At 40.0% G+C, this 19,302-nt stretch overlaps 1 protein-coding gene across 2 annotated transcripts; it reads left to right on the top strand.

Moving 5' to 3' along the window:
• Nucleotides 1-5,290: 5,290 nt before the first annotated feature.
• Nucleotides 5,291-17,312, top strand: LOC115528817 (ephexin-1). Of its 2 annotated transcripts, XM_030337154.1 has the most exons (15): nt 5,291-5,869; nt 8,902-9,001; nt 9,351-9,605; nt 9,967-10,040; nt 10,664-10,911; nt 11,078-11,238; nt 11,540-11,692; nt 12,398-12,527; nt 12,995-13,069; nt 13,371-13,460; nt 13,613-13,776; nt 14,633-14,791; nt 15,037-15,116; nt 15,228-15,332; nt 16,077-17,312. In XM_030337154.1, exons 1-15 carry the CDS (start codon nt 5,659-5,661, stop codon nt 16,304-16,306), a joined length of 2,235 nt encoding a protein of 744 aa, XP_030193014.1. In that variant the 5' UTR covers nt 5,291-5,658; the 3' UTR covers nt 16,307-17,312. The 2 variants fall into 2 exon arrangements, with proteins under 2 accessions (XP_030193014.1, XP_030193015.1); XM_030337155.1 differs by lacking the exons at nt 5,291-5,869; nt 8,902-9,001; nt 9,351-9,605 and adding an exon at nt 10,322-10,409.
• Nucleotides 17,313-19,302: the final 1,990 nt, after the last annotated feature.

The following is a 19,302-nucleotide window of genomic DNA, read 5'->3' as shown; positions in this document are numbered from 1 at the left end:
TGCGCTGGGTTTTGAAACCCAAGATAACCGTGACCCGCGCCATTGAGGTTTACACCCGCGACTCAGTTTTTAAAACAACCCGTGAAGCTTGCAACCCTGCATCACCGTCACCTTCGCCGTACTGTTAGCGATGGGAAGTTTCCAAATAATTATAATTCATGTATTGTATATAACCAGGAATTTATGTATTTTACAACCTTGTTGGTTGTGCTTTCTTCAGGCGCCTCCACAACGCTACGCGCGGATACTGTAGGTGTAACACGTTATTTTACGTTGAAATGGACGTAATCCAGTGTTCACGAAAACGTACACTGTCAATATGTTCAATAAACGTAATCAGGGACAAAATACGTAAAATGAAACGTTCCCCAAAAGGGAAATATGCCTTAATGACAATAATGTGCTAAATGTTGACATTTAAAATATCTGGGATACGTTTCAACTAGGGTTGCCGCGGTATATGGTATTACCGGTGTTACCGGTGTTGAGGCCAACACCGATTACTCGGTGTTGCACACCGGCAACATCGAGTTTTTTTTTTTTTTTTTCACCAATAAAAAACAAATTCAGTAAAAATGAATGATATAATTATTATTAAGAAAATTAAAATGCGTAGAATAGGCCACAGTTCTGCTCTGTACGGGAGAATTGGCGCGCCGAGAATTGACGCGCTTCCTTACAAGACCGGTAACCATAGCAACGCCGGTAAACAAACCCCGCGAAGCCCAATCCCTACGTGAGCTCCCCGCGCTACGGCCATCCGGTGGCGCACAGAGCTTTTGGCCGTGATATTATGATATATAAAATTATATAATACCATTATATATAGAACGTTATAAGACGCCGAAAATTGGCGCGCTGCCAGCCGCTGTCACCGGGTGTGAGAGGAGAGTTGACGGAGAAGATGGCAGTTGACCTATAGTTTCAAAGTTAATACAGTTTATACCGGTAATACCGGTGTTAGCACGAGCGTATTACTTGTTGTGAAAATGTCCACACCGCGGCAACCCTAGTTTCAACCAAACATAATCCTAGAGGTAAACGGCAAAAAATAGGCTGACAACGAACGTTTGCGATATGTTCAATAAAACGTATTCACGGCCAAGATACGTTTTTCAAACAAAATACGTTAAATGAAACATTCCCCGAAAGGGAAATATGCCTTAATGAAAATAATGTGCTATACGTTGACATTTAACATATCTGGGACACGTTTCAACCAAACATAATCCTAGAGGTAAATAAATGGCAAAAAATAGGCTGAGAACGAACGTATTTGCGATACGTTCAATAAAACGCAATCACAAACAAAATAAGTTTTTCTGACAAACGTAATTGAGAATGCCGAATAGTTCTTTGGGAACGTAATTTTGATGAGACATGGTTGGATTGGGCCAGGCCCAGCCCAGGACCAATCATGATGACTAACTGACCTTTCAGGTTAGGTTGACACTGACAGGCAGCCCGCACGCCCAAGAGGGGCGGGACCTCGGCCCTCCGGTGTGTGTGTGATTGGGCCAGGCCCAGCCCAGAGCCAATCATGATGAGTAATGGGCATTTCAGGTTAAGTTGACACTGACAGGCAGCCCGCACACCCTAGAGGGAAGGGACTTCGGCCCTCGGCCCTCAGCTGTGTGACTTGGCCTGGCCTGGCCGCGCCGGGCCCAGAATTATTATTATTATTTATTTTTTTCAAACCTCGTAGGCCCAAAAGGCCTGCCGGCCTACGGTATGCCAGATGGTCTGTCCAGCCCAGGGGCGAAGTGGGGCAACGGCTCATTGTTCAGCCCTTATTCCTTTGCCTCCATCCTAAAAATATAAAATCATAAAATAAAATAAAGGTTATTTTCAGATGATTATTTGTTGACAAAACAATAGAACCATACAAGTAAATGGCATTCAATTATGAAAAACTGTATTCCAGATGTGCGCCCTAGGGGATGAAAAACAGGTGAGCAAGAGGTATCGCATCTGTCAGTTAAAAGTGGTTCATAGAATAAAGGAATACGGTATGTACAGGTTTAAAACATATTGCATGTTAAAATAAGTCCCATACATTTTTGTGCTCGTTATTACGTTATATAATATTTTTTAAATTTTTTGCGGTTGGTCCGGGGGGGGCATTGATATAAATACATATTTACTTGCATTGGAGCAACTTCCCTGGACACAACAAGGACAATTTAAGTGTTTCAGTGAGACCACCCCGGGTTTTGAGTTAAGCCCCCGTGGTTGACTCGCTCGTTGAAACGGGGATCCGTGTGTGAGCCACGGAACATCAGCGTCATTAACTGGGACGCTGATGTTCCATTGATATAAATACATATCTTTTGTAAAAGATAAAGGGCATAACTGAATAAAAGTAAATAAAAAGGGGGATCTAAGGCATACGCACACATATATTTATAATTATATACACACAAACACACACACTCTCACATCAATAATTATTCATGTGCATGAATAAAGTATTAAGAACAGGGAGAATAAAAAGTAGCACACTGCAAAACTGGGGCCTGCCCGTAATTTCGACGCCTCATTGTTCCGACGATTCAATGTTCCGAAAACGAAACCCATTGGTCCGAAGGTCCGTTAGTCCTACTTTTCAAAAAGGAGGCGCATTAGTATGGAAGCATATATGTAGCAAAATTCAAATGGCAATGCAATTTGGAATTACATTATGCATTTGACAATTCATTATGCAATTTCATAATGTAATTTGTAAATACGTTATTCAAAGTGTATTTTAACATGCAAAGTGACAATGCAATCCTCAATTAAATTTGCAAAAGTTATAACAATACAAATAGAATAACATTTTGTCAAATTCTTTGAGTTCCTTTATACAAATTGAAAAGCTATAGCGTCCCTGTGATTGCAATCCACTTCGCCACGCTCCGTGTGTTGCGATATTCAAATGACATTTCAATCCGCAAAACGGAATCCAAAACGGAATCCAAAGAGGAATCCAAAAAGTCAATATGCAAAGTGGCAAACGTATCAGCCAATCAGCGTCTGGGCGGGAACTACGTCACTTGCTCGTAATTTCCTTGTTCACTTGTAGTTCGTATGTGTCAGGTCCATGGTCACCAATGGAGATTATTGATACGCTCCGAAGTTTGGCCGATGATGTGGAGAACAATCTTGTTGAAGACACAGATGCAGTAGATAGAGTGCGTGTTCTGGGAGATAGGATAGACGACTTATCCTCACTGGTACGTTTTGACGCCAGTGTGGTAAACACAAAGATTTCCCAAGTGCTACAGGCACTGGGTGCGAAACATAGGGTCGGGAGACCCACCGTCTTCACCCACTCTTCACCTACAAAGCTCTCCACAACCTAGCCCCCAGTTACCTCTGGGACCTCCTCCAAGAATACACTCCCTCCCGCTCCCTCCGCTCAACCTCTGCTGGACTACTATGTATCCCCACATCACGACTCATTACGAATTGGTGCCCGGTCATTCAGCTGTGGAGATACCCTTGGAGACAATAGAAAGTGACGTAGTTCCCGCCCAGACGCTGATTGGCTGATACGTTTGCCACTTTGCATATTGACTTTTTGGATTCCTCTTGGGATTCCTCTTTGGATTTCCTCTTTGGATTCCGTTTTGCGGATTGAAATGTCATTTGAATATCGCAACACATGGAGCGTGGCGAAGTGGATTGCAATCACGGGGACGCTATAGCTTTTCAATTTGAATAAAGGAACTCAAAGAATTTGACAATGTTATTGTATTTTTATTGTTATAACTTTTGCAATTTTAATTGAGGATTGCATTGTCACTTTGCATATAAAAATACACATTACAAATTACATTATGAAATTGCAAATTGCATTGCCATTTGAATTTTGCTACATATATGCTTCCATACATTAGGCCGACGGTTCAATATGCCGAATAGGAGTTTTATACCTCGCTCGCTCCTTCTCTCTCTCTCTCACTCTCACTGTGTGTGTGTGTGTGTGTGTGTGTGTGTGTGTGTGTGTGTGTGTGTGTGTGTGTGTGTGTGTGTGTGTGTGTGTGTGTGTGTGTGTGTGCCCGTGTTGAGAATTATTAGACCTCCGCTCTCTGTCCATGGTGCTGCAACACCGTGTCGAAATGAAGTGAAGCGTTGTCTTTTTGCCCTCCAAAATTCATCGTGAACGTGATATGTAGGCCTACGTTGTATTTTGGAGACAGAGACAGAGAGAGAGTGAGAGAGAGGGGGAGCGAGCGAGGTATACAACTCTTTTTCCTATTCAGCATATTGAACCGTCGGCCTAATGCGCCTCCTTTTAGAAAAGTCGGACTGACGGACCTTCGGACCAATGGGTTTCGTTTTTGGAACATTGAACCGTCGGCGTAGTGGCATGTCGATCTAATGGGAAATATTTCGGAACATTGAGACGTCGGAACAACGAGGCGTCGGAATTACGGCATGGCACCGCAAAACTTCCGCAGGTGAAGCTTCTTGGGTCTTGAGCATGACGCCGGGGAAGAGACAATATTTGACGCTTAGTCAAGCCTTATAAGGACGCAATACTGAATCAACATACACATCATACAACATACACCTTCAAGGACAACTTTATGATGCAATGAAACAGTAAAGATTGTAGTAAGGTCATGCTGTGGCTATGCCCTGAAATAGGCAAACACATAGCCCTATGTCTTGACGGTAGCTTTGGGTGGTGTATTGTGCTGGCTATCATCTGATTCGGCTTAAGAGGACGGAACGGAAGGAAAAAGGCCGTGGAAGGGCTTTCCAACCATTCAAAATCCCTTTGGAAACACTACTGAAAACTATGGCAGATAGTGGTTGATATTTTATTTTGATCAAATATTTGGGATAATTATTCTCAAACATTCTCTGAATTTGCAGTTTACAACTTTAGACCCCCCCTGGCACTGTTAACTAAAATGCATCAAAATGTTATGTGTGTTCAGGTTTGGGACTAGCCAACACAAACATTCTGACTAAGTAAATTAAAGAAACATTGTCAAATAAATAGGACTAACTTCTGTCATCAGTAACACCCAGGCAAGCTTCGATGCAAGAAAAAAAAGTAGGCTGGCATGTAAATCCAGGCTCAGCTCAGGAATGTAATTCAGTCCCAAATAGAGACCGTGTGTGTGCGTGTGTGTGTGTGTGTGTGTGTGTGTGTGTGTGTGTGTGTGTGTGTGTGTGTGTGTGTGTGTGTGTGTGTGTGTGTGTGTGTGTGTGTGTGTGTGTGTGTGTGGAAATGTGCGTGCATGAGTGTGTGTTAAGTGGGTGGGAACTGAATGAAGGGAGTGGCAAAAATAAGGGTGGGACAAAAAGCAGAATGCAAGTGTCATGAATGTAATTGCAGTTTAGGGAAAGGCAGGTAGGAAGAGTACTTCCAAAGGTTAACTAACACTCCTTAGTGAGTGTGTCAACATCGGAATGGTGATAAGAAAGAGTGAGAGAGGTGGACAAACAGCTTCCCTAGACGGCTGCTGTTGTGTGTTTCATTTTTGTGTTATATCATAGTTTATCTTTCAAACGGGTGACTTGTTATCAGGACTTATTATCAAAAGCAATGGATTTTTTCCTTGATTGTGGCTGATTTCTAAACTTTAACGTTTTTTCGAATTTCAACGGAACTATTTCCTTCTTGAGAAGGGCCAGCCTCAGTGGTCTGATACTGCTGCGATGAATGCCTTCCTCAAGGGAGTGTTGGGGAAAAAATCATCACAGGAAATCCCCACGATCCCCATAGCAGTGAATGAACAGACAACCCATGATGAAGAAGAGGATGATGAGGACAATACATCTGGTTTCAAGAAGGACAACCTTCGTAGAAACTCACGCTTTTACCGCTCCATGAGGAAGAAGCGCCTGCCTTCATCGGAATCTTCTCAGAGTAAGTAACATTTTTGGTCAACAGTAGCTACTTGTATCCAACTCCTAAAATATAACATAACGTTAAGTTATAACATAACATAACGTAATGTTATGACATAACATAACGTTATGTTATACGTTGGTGTACAAAATCAGCAAAAGTACACCTGGGAGCATATAGGGAAGGCTTACTGAAACTCCACCAAATCAAACCTGTTTGGTAGTCATCCAGCTGGCTGCCAACACACCTCCACACTGAAGTTCACGTTCACCCTTGCTGGGGTAATAAGATCTTTTCATATGCATAGCTTCTGCAACCTTTGTAGGTGGTGCTAATCATCCTGTCATTTCGCTGTTTCATGCATTGACAAGGCATTGTGTTTGCCTCTTTTGTTTTGGCCCATAGCAGGTTTTGGTGTAAAGCAAACAAAGGGTTGTCAGACAGCTGGTTTTGTGTGAATTTAAGTGTATCTAACTTGATGAACAGGTTTCACATTTAAAACCCAAGAGAATGTTCAAGTGCTGTACTACCTTTAACCTCTCCTATTAAAGCTGCAATTAACCAACTAGGAAGTTTTAAGTCTTCCCCTAAACTGTGTTTGTGTGTGTGTGTGTGTGTGTGTGTGTGTGTGTGTGTGTGTGTGTGTGTGTGTGTGTGTGTGTGTGTGTGTGTGTGCGTGCGTGTGTGTCTCGACAGACACAGTGTGGTGTGAACATGCTCTGTAACTCTGTTGAGCAAGAGAGGGAGTTGTGACTCATGATAATGAGCAGCAGTTATTTGTTATGCAAAACAATTGTAGGCCTACAATTTCTTATAAAAAAACTCGGATCATTTGCATTTCTTCATGAAGACTAAACCCAAAGCTGTGTTTTATGCAAACTGGTCTCACAGGAATCCGTGAAATGACTACGGACAAATAACTCCAAATCCGTGGACACATCACGGAAACACGCCGATTTCCGTGATGTGGCCACGGAATTCGCTCCAATGCAAGTTAATGACGCTGATGTTCCGTGGCTCACACACGGATCCCCGTTTCAACGAGCGAGTCAACTACGGGGGCTTAACTCAAAACCCGGGGTGGTCTCACTGAAACACTTAAATTGTCCTTGTTGTGTCCACGGAAGTTGCTCCAATGCAAGTAAATGACAATGATATTCTGTGGCACACACACAGATTCCCGTTTCAATCTGTGTGTGTGCTCCCGTTTCAATCTGTGTGTGTGCCACATTTGACCACAGCGGGGGCTTAACTCAAAATCCGTGGTGGTCTGACGGAATCACTTCAATTGTCCGTGATGTGGCCACGGAATTTGCTCCAATGCAAGGAAATGACACTGTTATTCCGTGGCTCACACACGGATATCGGCGTGTTTCCGTGATGTGGCCACGGATTTCGAGTTAAGCGTCCGACCGTAGTCATTTCACGGATTCCTGTGAGACCATGTTGGTTATATGCGCTATATTACTAAATATGCTTAATTGAGCAGCAATTGAAGCAATGACTAATTGGAATGTCACCATGTCTCCATGGTGATGGCGCTCCTCTGTGTGCGACGTCGCGGAGCTCCCCATAGTCAAGTTGCGTCTTTTATGTTTTTCTCGCTTTTTAGTGCCGACTATGGCAATCAAACTGTCCCTACACATCACATACGACCGGGCGAACTTACTGATACGGAGAGAGCGCAGTAATTCTGGCCTGTTTGACCCGAGTACGTTGAGCGATTACCCGGAGCTACTCATCGCATCGCCATGCCAACCACCGGCAGGCAGCTCTCCCACCCAACTGCCCGTAGCGGAGACGCGGTGGATGGGGAGGAGTGCAGCGAAGGCTCGGGCATTTGGCCAGCATAGGGAGGAAGGATATCCACGCAGAAGGACTTCCGGGATTGAACCTTGTTGAGTTTCTGCGAGACATGGCTGGGGAAAAGTCACCTGACGAGGCTGTGACACTGGACGGATATACGGTCTTCAGGGGGGACCGGAGCGCTAGGGATAGCGGTAAAACCCGGGGAGGTGGAACGGTCATCTACATCAAACACTCCTGGTGCACGGACTGCAGGATTATTTCCAAATCCTGTTCGGAAAACGTGGAATATTTGATATTTGACGCTCACTTCAGCAGCCATACCATCATTTCCCCTGCAGTTCTCTGCTACTGCTACACTTGCATCGCCAGCAAACTGAACCTCCAGACCGAATAGTGGCCAAGTGTATCTTCTAAAAGGAAAGCCAGACAACCTGATGTGTCTGATTTCCATTTGTTAGCAAAAAAAAAGTAATAAAACTAACCGCACTGATGTAGTATAGAATTGTACTTTACCTAAACTACTATTTAAATTTAAATTTGTCCTTATCTCAATTTTTAAAACTTTATATATTTTTTATTATTACTATTTATTGTGCCTCTCTCTCTCTCTCTCTCTCTCTCTCTCTCTCTCTCTCTCTCTCTCTCTCTCTCTCTCTCTCTCTCTCTCTCTCTCTCTCTCTCTCTCTCTCTCTCTCTCTCTCTCTCTCTCTCTCTCTCGATCTCTCTCTCTCTCGATCTCTTTGTATTAATACTGTACTCGACTTGGGAAGCCCTGCACAAGAATTCCAATGTGTATGAACTGTCTGGTTTATGCACAAATGGCGAATAAAAAACCTTTGAACCTTTTTTTTTTGAACCTTTGAATGCCTGCCTCATTAATTAACTTAATGCGGTTAGCAGGTAATGAAATATATTAAGCTAATATTTTTGACTACTATTTAGCAGACTATTTTAAAAGCCACTGCAGAAATACTACAGTGAATTCACATCAGGTAATTTGAGCAGATATAGGTCAGGCGATGTACGTAGGTTGCACCCTCCACACCATCCTGCACAATAGTATTATTTTGGTCACCAAATGAGACAATTGAATTCCTCTTGCTAACAATTCCTATTAGACACTATTTGTTTCTCTTAAAGAATTATTATTATCATGACGATCTGTTAGATTGACTCGTCACTCTATGACTTATCTATTGTGTTTATTATATTATTTTCTCTTTCTCCCTCTCTTCTTACAGCCTCAGGCTCTATCAAGGCTGTCTATGAACCAGATGCGGTGAGCAGAGTTAAATCCTTAAATGTGCAGCCAAGAAAACCTCAGGCACCTATTACAAGGAGGTAAGCCTTCCTAAAACACCATTCAGCTACATAACCTTCATATACATTCAACATTTAAATCTCAAGCACTTCGGTTAAAGGTGCAAGCATAGGGTTCAAGACTGTTTCGTTTAAATTCTTACCAAATAAAAGGATGATCTGTTTCGATGGATCGATTTTGAGTGTACATTTTAAGTGTCATTCTTGTTATTCTAGATGAATTATGACACATTTATTTGTATATGAAACATGATCTTGGCCAGGTTTTTGACATCTTATTCAGCTTCCCTTATTCTACGCGGCTCAGCCATTCCATTGTACCGTTGCCTGGCAATAGAGAGTCTAAAAGCCTGCGCTCCCCTCATGACAGGAATCCTGTACAAGGAGATGGAGGAGGAGGAGGAGGAGGACCACAGAGAGATGTGGCCTATGCCTCAAACGGTGGGCACAGAGGCAATATAGCTCACCAGCCTTTACCTAAAATACAAAACATAGACAAGCACAAAATGGAAGGACTCTCAAAGTATACGGCTGCAGCCTGCAGTGTACAAGAAACCCATGGGGACTCTAAAGGATTTCTGCAACCTGGCTTTGAGACAGCAGAGGGAGATGGCATTAATCCAGGGTAAGGATGAAATGTGATTGTTGTCCATTGTAATGGCTCTCCAGAACATATTTGTACAGCTATTAATTCTCTTACGATATATAGTAAAAGTTAGGCAGTTATAATGAAATATATATCCATAAACATTAACAAGTGATTAGAATACATGCTTGTATTGAAGACCATTAAACAAATATCTTTTTTTGTCTGAATTCAGCAGAAGCGAATGTTGTTATAATATCAATGTAAATGTAAAAAGCACTAAATTTCAAAGTTGAATAATGTTATTAATTATGTAGCGATCATTAGTTGGATTACAGGAAATGTAGACTCGTCATCTCTACTATTATGGTAATCATGCATTTTTGTAATTTCTACTTAGAATGGTGATTAATGAAAGAAGCCCTCAGGCGAAAGTAGAGTCCGGCCACAGCCTCAACATCGTCAAAAACATTGGTGAGGATTCAAAAGCCAGCAATAGAAATTAAGTAATAAAGTAATATAAATAAAGTAATAGATAATTGTAACATTTGTTTCATCCCTCAAAATCGTAGACAAAATAAAATGGATGTGTGTGTGAAAAAAGGTCATAAAGTGGGTGTGAGATCTCTGTGTCCAGTGTAAATACTGAAACATATTTACCATCTAAATGTGCACACCGCTATCATCTGTTATGTAATTTATGGCACCCTAACCCTAACACCCACAATGGCAACATGCAGTTTATTTTATTCCAGCAATACACCCACAGAGGCCACATGCAGGATATTATGAGGGATGTTATGCAACAGAATTTCTTCCCTCTTCATGGACTCGGATGGATGAGTAGGAAAACATTTGTACCTGGCCTTTGACTTGCTTTCCTCAGGGTCTTTTAAACACACATGCCTGGACATTAATCTTTGGTGCCTATCTAACACTCAAGACTAATATCCAAGGATCTTTGTATTCAACCCCACATGATTTTAATGTATACTGTAGAACTCTACACAGTACAAAAGCAGTTTTTCAGGCTGTATGGATGCTGAGCCTGCCCATATGTTTTAAAAAAAAAAACTCTCCGTGTCATTGTACCTTAGCCTTCCTATACCAAGAGTACCGGGACACATCCAAGCAGCAGGAAATTGACTTGCGCCGACAACGCGATGGACTCACTGTCAAAGCAGAAGCATCCGGAGGGCTGTCATCAAGCATGAGTTCTCCACCAGTGGGGCAGCTACAGCTGAGGAACAGCATTAACCCAATGAGCTTGTGGCAAAACCTGGCGATTGTACAGAATAGTAGCCTGCTCAATGAACTCTCACAGAAGGAGATCATCATGCAGGAAGTGAGTTGTAGAGCAATAATGTCCAGTGGAAGGTTACAGTGATTAGGAAGTTACTAGAGCTGATCTTACTTTAATAATAACTGATTAGCTATTGTGGTTTCAGCCATCAAAACAGCTTCCCTTATCTTAATTTTTGTGTTTTGTTTATTAATGTCATTTCATCTAGGCCATGTTTGAGCTTGTTAGCTCAGAAGCGTCCTACTACAAAAGTTTGGAGATCTTGGAGACCACCTTTCTACATAATCCTGTTTTATCCAACACCCTGAGCAACTCAGATATGCACTTCCTGTTCTCCAATATCAAGGAAGTGGTGAAAGCCAGTGAAAGGTTGGTCAGGCACAAGTGTTCAATTTGACCTGTAATTTTCTTCTTAATAACTTGGTCAGATGGGATACTATATCCCATCTTCAATTAGGTAAGTCTTTAGGATGAGAGTAAGGCGTTCAAAAAGACTAACCCTAACTTGTTTAGTATATTCTGTCATAATGATGATAAAAAATTACATTGTAAAAATAGTAATATCAATATAAATGTCTTCTATGATTTTAAATATCTTAAAAAAACACTAATCAAATAATTGGATTGGTAATGAGAAAGAATTTTCACTCTTTTTCACTTTTCATCCCAGCTTCCTCATAGACCTAGAGAACAGGATAGAGCAGTCTATCTTGATCTCAGATGTGTGTGACATCGTCCACCAACATGCTACTGAGCATTTCCACGTTTTCAACACCTATGTTGTCAATCAGGTGTACCAGGAAAAAACATATAGACGAATATTGTGAGTATTATTAATGGCTTTCATAAAATGTTGATCTGTGTTCTGATAGTTTCATGCTTCATTGATTGGTTTGGCAGAGAAGCGACCTTTAATCTATAATGAAATGTGGAAAATGTTCCCTTCAGACGGGTAGTTTCTTGAAAGCGTTTCACCACTAACCATTCCAGAATGGATGAAGTTAAGGGCTTTCCTCACCATTTTCAAGATAATTGTGCTAACCTATTATACTATTATGAAACCAAATATTTTCTTTGAATTTGAACTGGTACATTGTTTTTCTTGGCCCTTTGACATTATTACTGTATGTTAGCTTAACCCTTTTAACTATCTGTGTTTGCAGTTAAACCTGAACCTCGTCTATTCAGCATCGCTTTGTTTTACATAAATGTATTCTCTAAATACACTAATTGATTTGAATAGTGGTTGTTTCCATTGCATTGACTCCTTATTGCTTTGAATGATATCATATCAACATATACAGCTACAGCTGTCGTCAGATTCACATGTAAACAATGGCTTGCATACTGCTTGATACTGACACTATAATACTATGGTTATAGGAAAATATACTGATGGTTTTACGTATAGGGCGATGTTGGAATAGTGTGTCTGCTCCCTTTAGGCTTAAAAAATGTTTGTCGAATAATAGTTTTGTTTTGTTAATGTTTAAAGATTTGTTTCTAAGCATATCTTTGCATTGTATAGACAGGAAAATGTGGCATTTCGTGATGCCATTACGTCATTGGAGAAATTGCCCTGTCTGCGTGGACTATCTTTCACTTCCTTCCTCATTCTCCCCTTCCAGAGGATCGTAAGGCTCAAACTGCTTGTTCAGGTCAGTGCACTCTCAAGATACTTCCAATTCAATGAAAAGACATGCAATCAAGTTCAAACATGTTCAAACATTATAACGCTGCTTGGAAGCAGCAATACTACTGACTAAAAGGATTGATTTGTAACCAGGACTATAAATCTAAGAAATAGAAATGCATGAATTGTTTAATATGTAATCAAATAGATTGAATATGTTGAACAAGGGTGCTGTATTTACCATTAAGTACTATCTTATCTTCTTATTACCAAAAGCTAGTACCATTTTTACCTTTTGGTTGACCAATTTATTATTATGGGGTTAGGGTTAGGAAAATATGAAAATATTAAAGTATTATTTCAAATATTATCTAGATTCTATATACTATACCTACATGCACATCTGAACAGTTGCAATTGTTCTTGCCCATTACAAGGCTTCTAATGCATACATTGACTGGTTCTGTTCTGTTACATTCTTTCTTGGTACAGAATATCCTTAAAAAAGTAGAAGAAAACTCTGAAAGGGAAACAAATGCAATTAAGGCACACAAGGAGCTGGAGCAGGTGACCGATTGGTCTTGGGTTGGGTTCGAAAAGTGTAATATGCTTGTGAATGCTAATTACCTGTGTATCATGTGATAGATATAACATTAAGTTAAAATACGTCCTAGGGTTTGTTACACCTGTCCACATTAAATCATGATGTTGTATCTTCTGGATCGTATAAACAATTAATTAGGTTGTTCCATCGACACATAGCCTCCCAAAATACATATTTGTATACATTTTGCTCAGCCATTTTATGTTGTAATCATACGTTTACTTTCCGAATAGTAGGTTCTGATAATGATTCTGTTTACCACAGATTGTGAAAGACTGTAATGAGGGTGTAAGGAAAATGAGTCGCACTGAGGAGCTTATCAGCATTGAGAAAACACTTGAGTTTAAGTGCAAGGTATAAGTCCGACCTTATCAAAGCTCTGTCATGAAATGATGATTAAGAAATTAAGAATTATGATTCAGAAATACTAAATGGACACATAGAGAACATGAATATACAAATTTCTTCCAAGTCAACTTTCGTGTCTTAATTTTCCACTTTGGCAGTCTGTACCAATCATCTCTCATTCCCGCTGGCTGCTCAAGAAGGGTGAGGTGCAGCAAATGTCTGGGCCTAAGAGCACCCGAACCATTCGAAGTCGGAAATTATATCAGCCTGTCTATTTGTTTCTTTTCAATAATCTGCTACTTATTACAAAACGCAACTCAAGGTTAGTGCTATTATATATTGTTTGTGTAACTATGTAACAGTGTAACTATAAATTCTTTTCACAACCCTATCAGATAAATAGTTCTGTCTAGGATGAATGACATGGTGAAAGTTTGCCGATTTCTAATGCATATTGGTATCCCGGTAACTCGGCTCTCGGAAAATGTCGATCAGCACTGCTGTCCAGATCCATAAAAATTGTATTGACATGCCTTAATTTGAACACTTTTTCAACTTGGACCCATAATGGCAAAGTTTGTGCGTGTGTGTGTGTGTGTGTGTGTGTGTGTGTGTGTGTGTGTGTGTGTGTGTGTGTGTGTGTGTGTGTGTGTGTGTGTGTGTGTGTGTGTGTGTGTGTGTGTGTGTGTGAATCTGTGTTTGTGTGTGTGTGTGTGTGTGTGTGTGTGTGTGTGTGTGTGTGTGTGTGTTTTCGGGCGTTAAAAAGACCCAGTGCCAAAGAACAATGACCCTCAGAGGCATAGTTGCGTCTAGGAGCATTGACTGCTCCCGTGATCTGCTTTAAAAGGGCGGTTGCCGGGCCAGGCAGTGCTTGGACTGTGAATACCTTTCATGACTGCTTGCAGTCCTAGTTATGATTATGATTATTATTCTGATCATGTACATTGTTTGATGATTCTTGTTTTTGTATTCAGTCAGTGAATGTGTATCTTTATATTACAAATTGTATACAATCTCTAAGTTATCTTTAAGATTCTTCAAAGATCAGCTGGTAATTTGTTGGTTTTCCTATTGGTCCTTTATATTTTTTTATAATTCCCTCTATTTCATTGTACACAGCATATCTGTCGTTAGGGTTGAAACCTCAAATCCTTCTTAAATGGTATTTTTCATTTCAGCGGCGATAAGTTTCAGGTTCTTGACTCTTGCACACGTGCAATGTTGAGAACCGAAGATCAGGAGGACCAGGGTCAGCAACTGGCAAACATATTTAATCTTAAGCTCCTGGAAAACCAAGAAGAGCGGCAGGTCAGCTACATGCTGAAGACCACCAGCATGTAAGTGCAATAAGAGATCTGATCAAAGAGCATTCATTGGTCAGAACATAATTTGCCTGTAGCCACGTTAACGACAGGATAATGATTATAGCATAATATGTACTTCATTAATCGCAGATGGAAGATTTGTGAAATCAACCATATCAACATTTAATAGTTTCTCCTTTTAATTGTGAATGGATCAATTGCTGTGGCAAATTGAAGCAGGTTTAAACAACTTAACTGTTTTTTGGGGGAATCAATAGGAGTGATAAGCACCGGTGGATATGTGCTCTGACCCCTCATCGGCGCACACGCTTTATGTCTACAAGTGCTCATCAACCAGGTGAGATAGGAAAGGATTCTTCAGTAAGAACATGTATGAATATATATATATACATATAAAAATATCCATTCTTGAAAACAAGCGACTTAAGCTGTATGCTATCTATTCCAGACTCTCCTCAGGTCCAGTGTATTCAGTCCTACACAGCTCAGGAGCCAGACGAGCTCTCTGTTGAGATGGCAGACGTCTTGAACATCCTGGAGAGAACAGATGACGGTGTGTGCAGTGCCAATGTGTGCTAACGCTTTCTGAGAGTGCAATACCTGTTTGATTCCTACCTCGACCAAAATGTTTTGGCCTCTAATTCAGGTCTCAAGTTATTATTATCTTTACACCCAAGGTCGATTTGAGTGATATTGAGACATCACATTTCAGCCACACATTGAAATTTGATCAGCCAATTTGTTGACAACATACAGGTACAGATACACTGCACATACTTTGATCTATATAGATTCATTATTAATTAAGTTACCCTTCAGAATGATGTGCTAATATGTTCATATATGCTTTAATAGCTGCCATATATTTAACAAAATCTCAGCCATCTTGTATTAGCAATGCATAGTAAAAACAATGCTCCTATTCATGAGCTTTTGTTTGAAGATCCTCATCAGATATTTGGGTAACGCTTAACTTATAATAAGGTGCCATAATAAATAGCAAATTAGTCATTACCTAACCCTTTGCTAATATTCATTAATTGTTACTAAAATATATATTTGGCACATGTTAATTGTTTTTCACTGATCACAGTGTTAGGGTTAGGGCCGTGTGTTAGGGTTAGGGCCATGTCTTAGAGTTAGGGTCGTGTGTTAGGGTTGGGTTAGAGTTATGCAGACAACTAAAATGTAATTATTGATGAAAAAACTATTAACTTGTGCCAAACAGGTAATGGCTAGTTTGCTATTTATTATGGCACCTTATTATAAAGTGTTACCGATATTTGTCCTCTCCTAGGCTGGATGATGGGTGAGAGGCTCCACGATAGTGAGAGGGGCTGGTTCCCCACCCGGGTGGTGGAGGAGATCCAGAACAAAGAAGTCAGGGCTCAGAACCGGAAAGAAGTCTTAAGGATCCAACAAAACAAGATTGATGGACCACCCTCAGGAGTTAGAGGAGCGGGCATGAGGGGAAACAGGCGCCCACCAATGGTCTCCAATCATTCCCGCACAGAAGGCGTGCAATAAACTACTGCCAATTGAAGAAGTGCAGTGAACGAGAGGAAGTAATATATACTCCTTAGTATAGCGGAAAAAAAATTAAAAGGACACAATGTCACGTGTAAATAAGTGGTTAAGGATTGAAAGCACTTCAGTGGACAATTTTTATAAAATTAATTTAATACATTTTATAAATATAATGACACAAAGGTAGTTTGTAATGTATATCACCAGATGGATGTAGTTTGAACAAAGCTATTTTTTTTCATGATAAAACCTACAAATATTTTATTTTTCAAATACCCTCAGTCTAACATTAAGATTCAGAAAACATTGTGCATGACAGTCTCGTCTTTGACCTTGCTTAAACAAAATAAAAGACAGCAGGGTGTGTTGCATGTTTTTATGTAGGAAATGACAAATCAGTTGTTACACAGTCAGTTAATTTCTCAAATTCTGATACAATGGTATAATTTAATAATATTATATATATGATCAATCGAGAAATCATGTTACATCATACTATTAATTTTATCTGCAGTGCATTTAAATAAAGAGTGAACTGAGTATATAAATATTATTTAGGTAATACTTGTTTTTGTAATTATTCAGTGCAAAAACAGTAGTTATGGTTATCAAATAATTCATTTCATTTTGTAAAGAAAAAAAAGTGCAGCTTTTTGGGGATGTTAAAACAATACCTAATTTCTTAAATATGAACCTAAAAAGAAAAACTTGAAGTATAGATCAGTGCATTTCACAAGTTATCAAAAATGTTTGAATGTTTCAATAGTTTGCCTAGATCAAATGGAAATTGAGACACAGTAGCCTACTGCCCAAAATTGTACATCAAATCAAAGTATATCTAAAGGAAGAATTTAAACATTTCATACATAAGTGTTTTCAATGTGATTAACTGCCATTTGTTGCTTGCATGACATATTGCATTATTCTTTCCATTTCTATAATTACAGAAGTCCAGAAATTGTGTTCAGATTCCCTTTATAATAAAACAATAACTTTCGATTAGCTTGAATAGACTTATACTACCTTTTTTTAAAACATACCTTCTAACCTCTGATTACAAGGTCGTGTCTATTCTTTCTATCCTAAAATGATCATAACATCAGGAACTGGAGTTGGAGTAAAATCAATGTAAAATGCAATATTTATTTTGAATGGAATTTATTTATCTAAAAGGTGCTGTCATGTTCTCCATGTATGTCTCTGTTTATATATGCTTTAATAATTGGCCAAACACCTCTCCGTACAAAAGTCTCCGTAGACTGGTCCTTCAGACATCAGGCTTCATTCAAATCAAAGGGAGAAATGGATGGATATAGATCACAATATCACAATATTATGTGTATATATAAAAAAAATCAACAACTCAACATAGGACTACATATATACATAACATATAGCGGCAAAAATTGTATGCATCAATATGTATATAAAATGACTGCTATGCAAAAAAGAATACACAAATATTTTTGATTCTATGACATAGGAACGTAGTAAGCTATTTCAATAAGGCAGACGGCTAACATGTAATTTTTAAAATCATGTTCAAATCATATGTACATTGATATGAAACAAATAGACAAAAAGATTGTTAGGCTACGGTAGGAAGGATAGTAACTGAGTGAAATGACCCGGAAGTATCTAGTGGCAGCCACGATAAGAGCTGTAGAATTCTCTAAATGCTAAGTAAAAGTGTTTCAATACTTCCTGATATCTCTTTTAGCATAGGGTACTGCACCATAGGCCTCAACATATTCTGTTTTTTGCTCAGGAAATTTCCTTTCCTAACAGGATGACCCGGAAATACTTGGAGGAAAGGTTGTTCAAATTCTAAAAATGTTTTGGATTCTCGATGCAACCTTTAACCCACCTTTAGCATAGGTTACACCTGACCAACCTTTAACCCACCTTTAGCATAGGTTACACCTGACCAACCTTTAACCCACCTTTAGCATAGGTTACACCTGACCAACCTTTAACCCACCTTTAGCATAGGTTACACCTGACCAACCTTTAACCCACCTTTAGCATAGGTTACACCTGACCAACCTTTAACCCACCTTTAGCATAGGTTACACCTGACCAACCTTTAACCCACCTTTAGCATAGGTTACACCTGACCAACCTTTAACCCACCTTTAGCATAGGTTACACCTGACCAACCTTTAACCCACCTTTAGCATAGGTTACACCTGACCAACCTTTAACCCTCCTTTAGCATAGGTTACACCTGACCAACCTTTAACCCTCCTTTAGCATAGGTTACACCTGACCAACCTTTAACCCTCCTTTAGCATAGGTTACACCTGACCAACCTTTAACCCACCTTTAGCATAGGTTACACCTGACCAACCTTTAACCCACCTTTAGCATAGGTTACACCTGACCAACCTTTAACCCACCTTTAGCATAGGTTACACCTGACCAACCTTTAACCCTCCTTTAGCATAGGTTACACCTGACCAACCTTTAACCCACCTTTAGCATAGGTTACACCTGACCAACCTTTAACCCACCTTTAGCATAGGTTACACCTGACCAACCTTTAACCCACCTTTAGCATAGGTTACAGCTGACCAACCTTTAACCCACCTTTAGCATAGGTTACACCTGACCAACCTTTAACCCTCCTTTAGCATAGGTTACACCTGACCAACCTTTAACCCACCTTTAGCATAGGTTACACCTGACCAACCTTTAACCCACCTTTAGCATAGGTTACACCTGACCAACCTTTAACCCACCTTTAGCATAGGTTACACCTGACCAACCTTTAACCCACCTTTAGCATAGGTTACACCTGACCAACCTTTAACCCACCTTTAGCATAGGTTACACCTGACCAACCTTTAACCCTCCTTTAGCATAGGTTACACCTGACCAACCTTTAACCCACCTTTAGCATAGGTTACACCTGACCAACCTTTAACCCACCTTTAGCATAGGTTACACCTGACCAACCTTTAACCCACCTTTAGCATAGGTTACACCTGACCAAC

This window comes from Gadus morhua, chromosome 16, assembly GCF_902167405.1.
Source record: "Gadus morhua chromosome 16, gadMor3.0, whole genome shotgun sequence".
Classification (NCBI taxonomy): Eukaryota; Metazoa; Chordata; class Actinopteri; order Gadiformes; family Gadidae; genus Gadus; species Gadus morhua.
The sequence above is the reverse complement of the archived record's forward strand: the minus strand, read 5'-3'. Positions and strand labels throughout refer to the sequence as shown.

Coding starts and splice junctions, on each gene's coding strand:
- LOC115528817 (XM_030337154.1), top strand. CDS start 5,659: ATGAATGCCTTCCTCAAGGGAGTGTTGGGGAAAAAATCATCACAGGAA. Junction 9,606..9,966: donor GGAGATGGCATTAATCCAGG/GTAAGGATGAAA, acceptor ATTTCTACTTAG/AATGGTGATTAATGAAAGAA. Junction 15,117..15,227: donor TACAAGTGCTCATCAACCAG/GTGAGATAGGAA, acceptor TATCTATTCCAG/ACTCTCCTCAGGTCCAGTGT.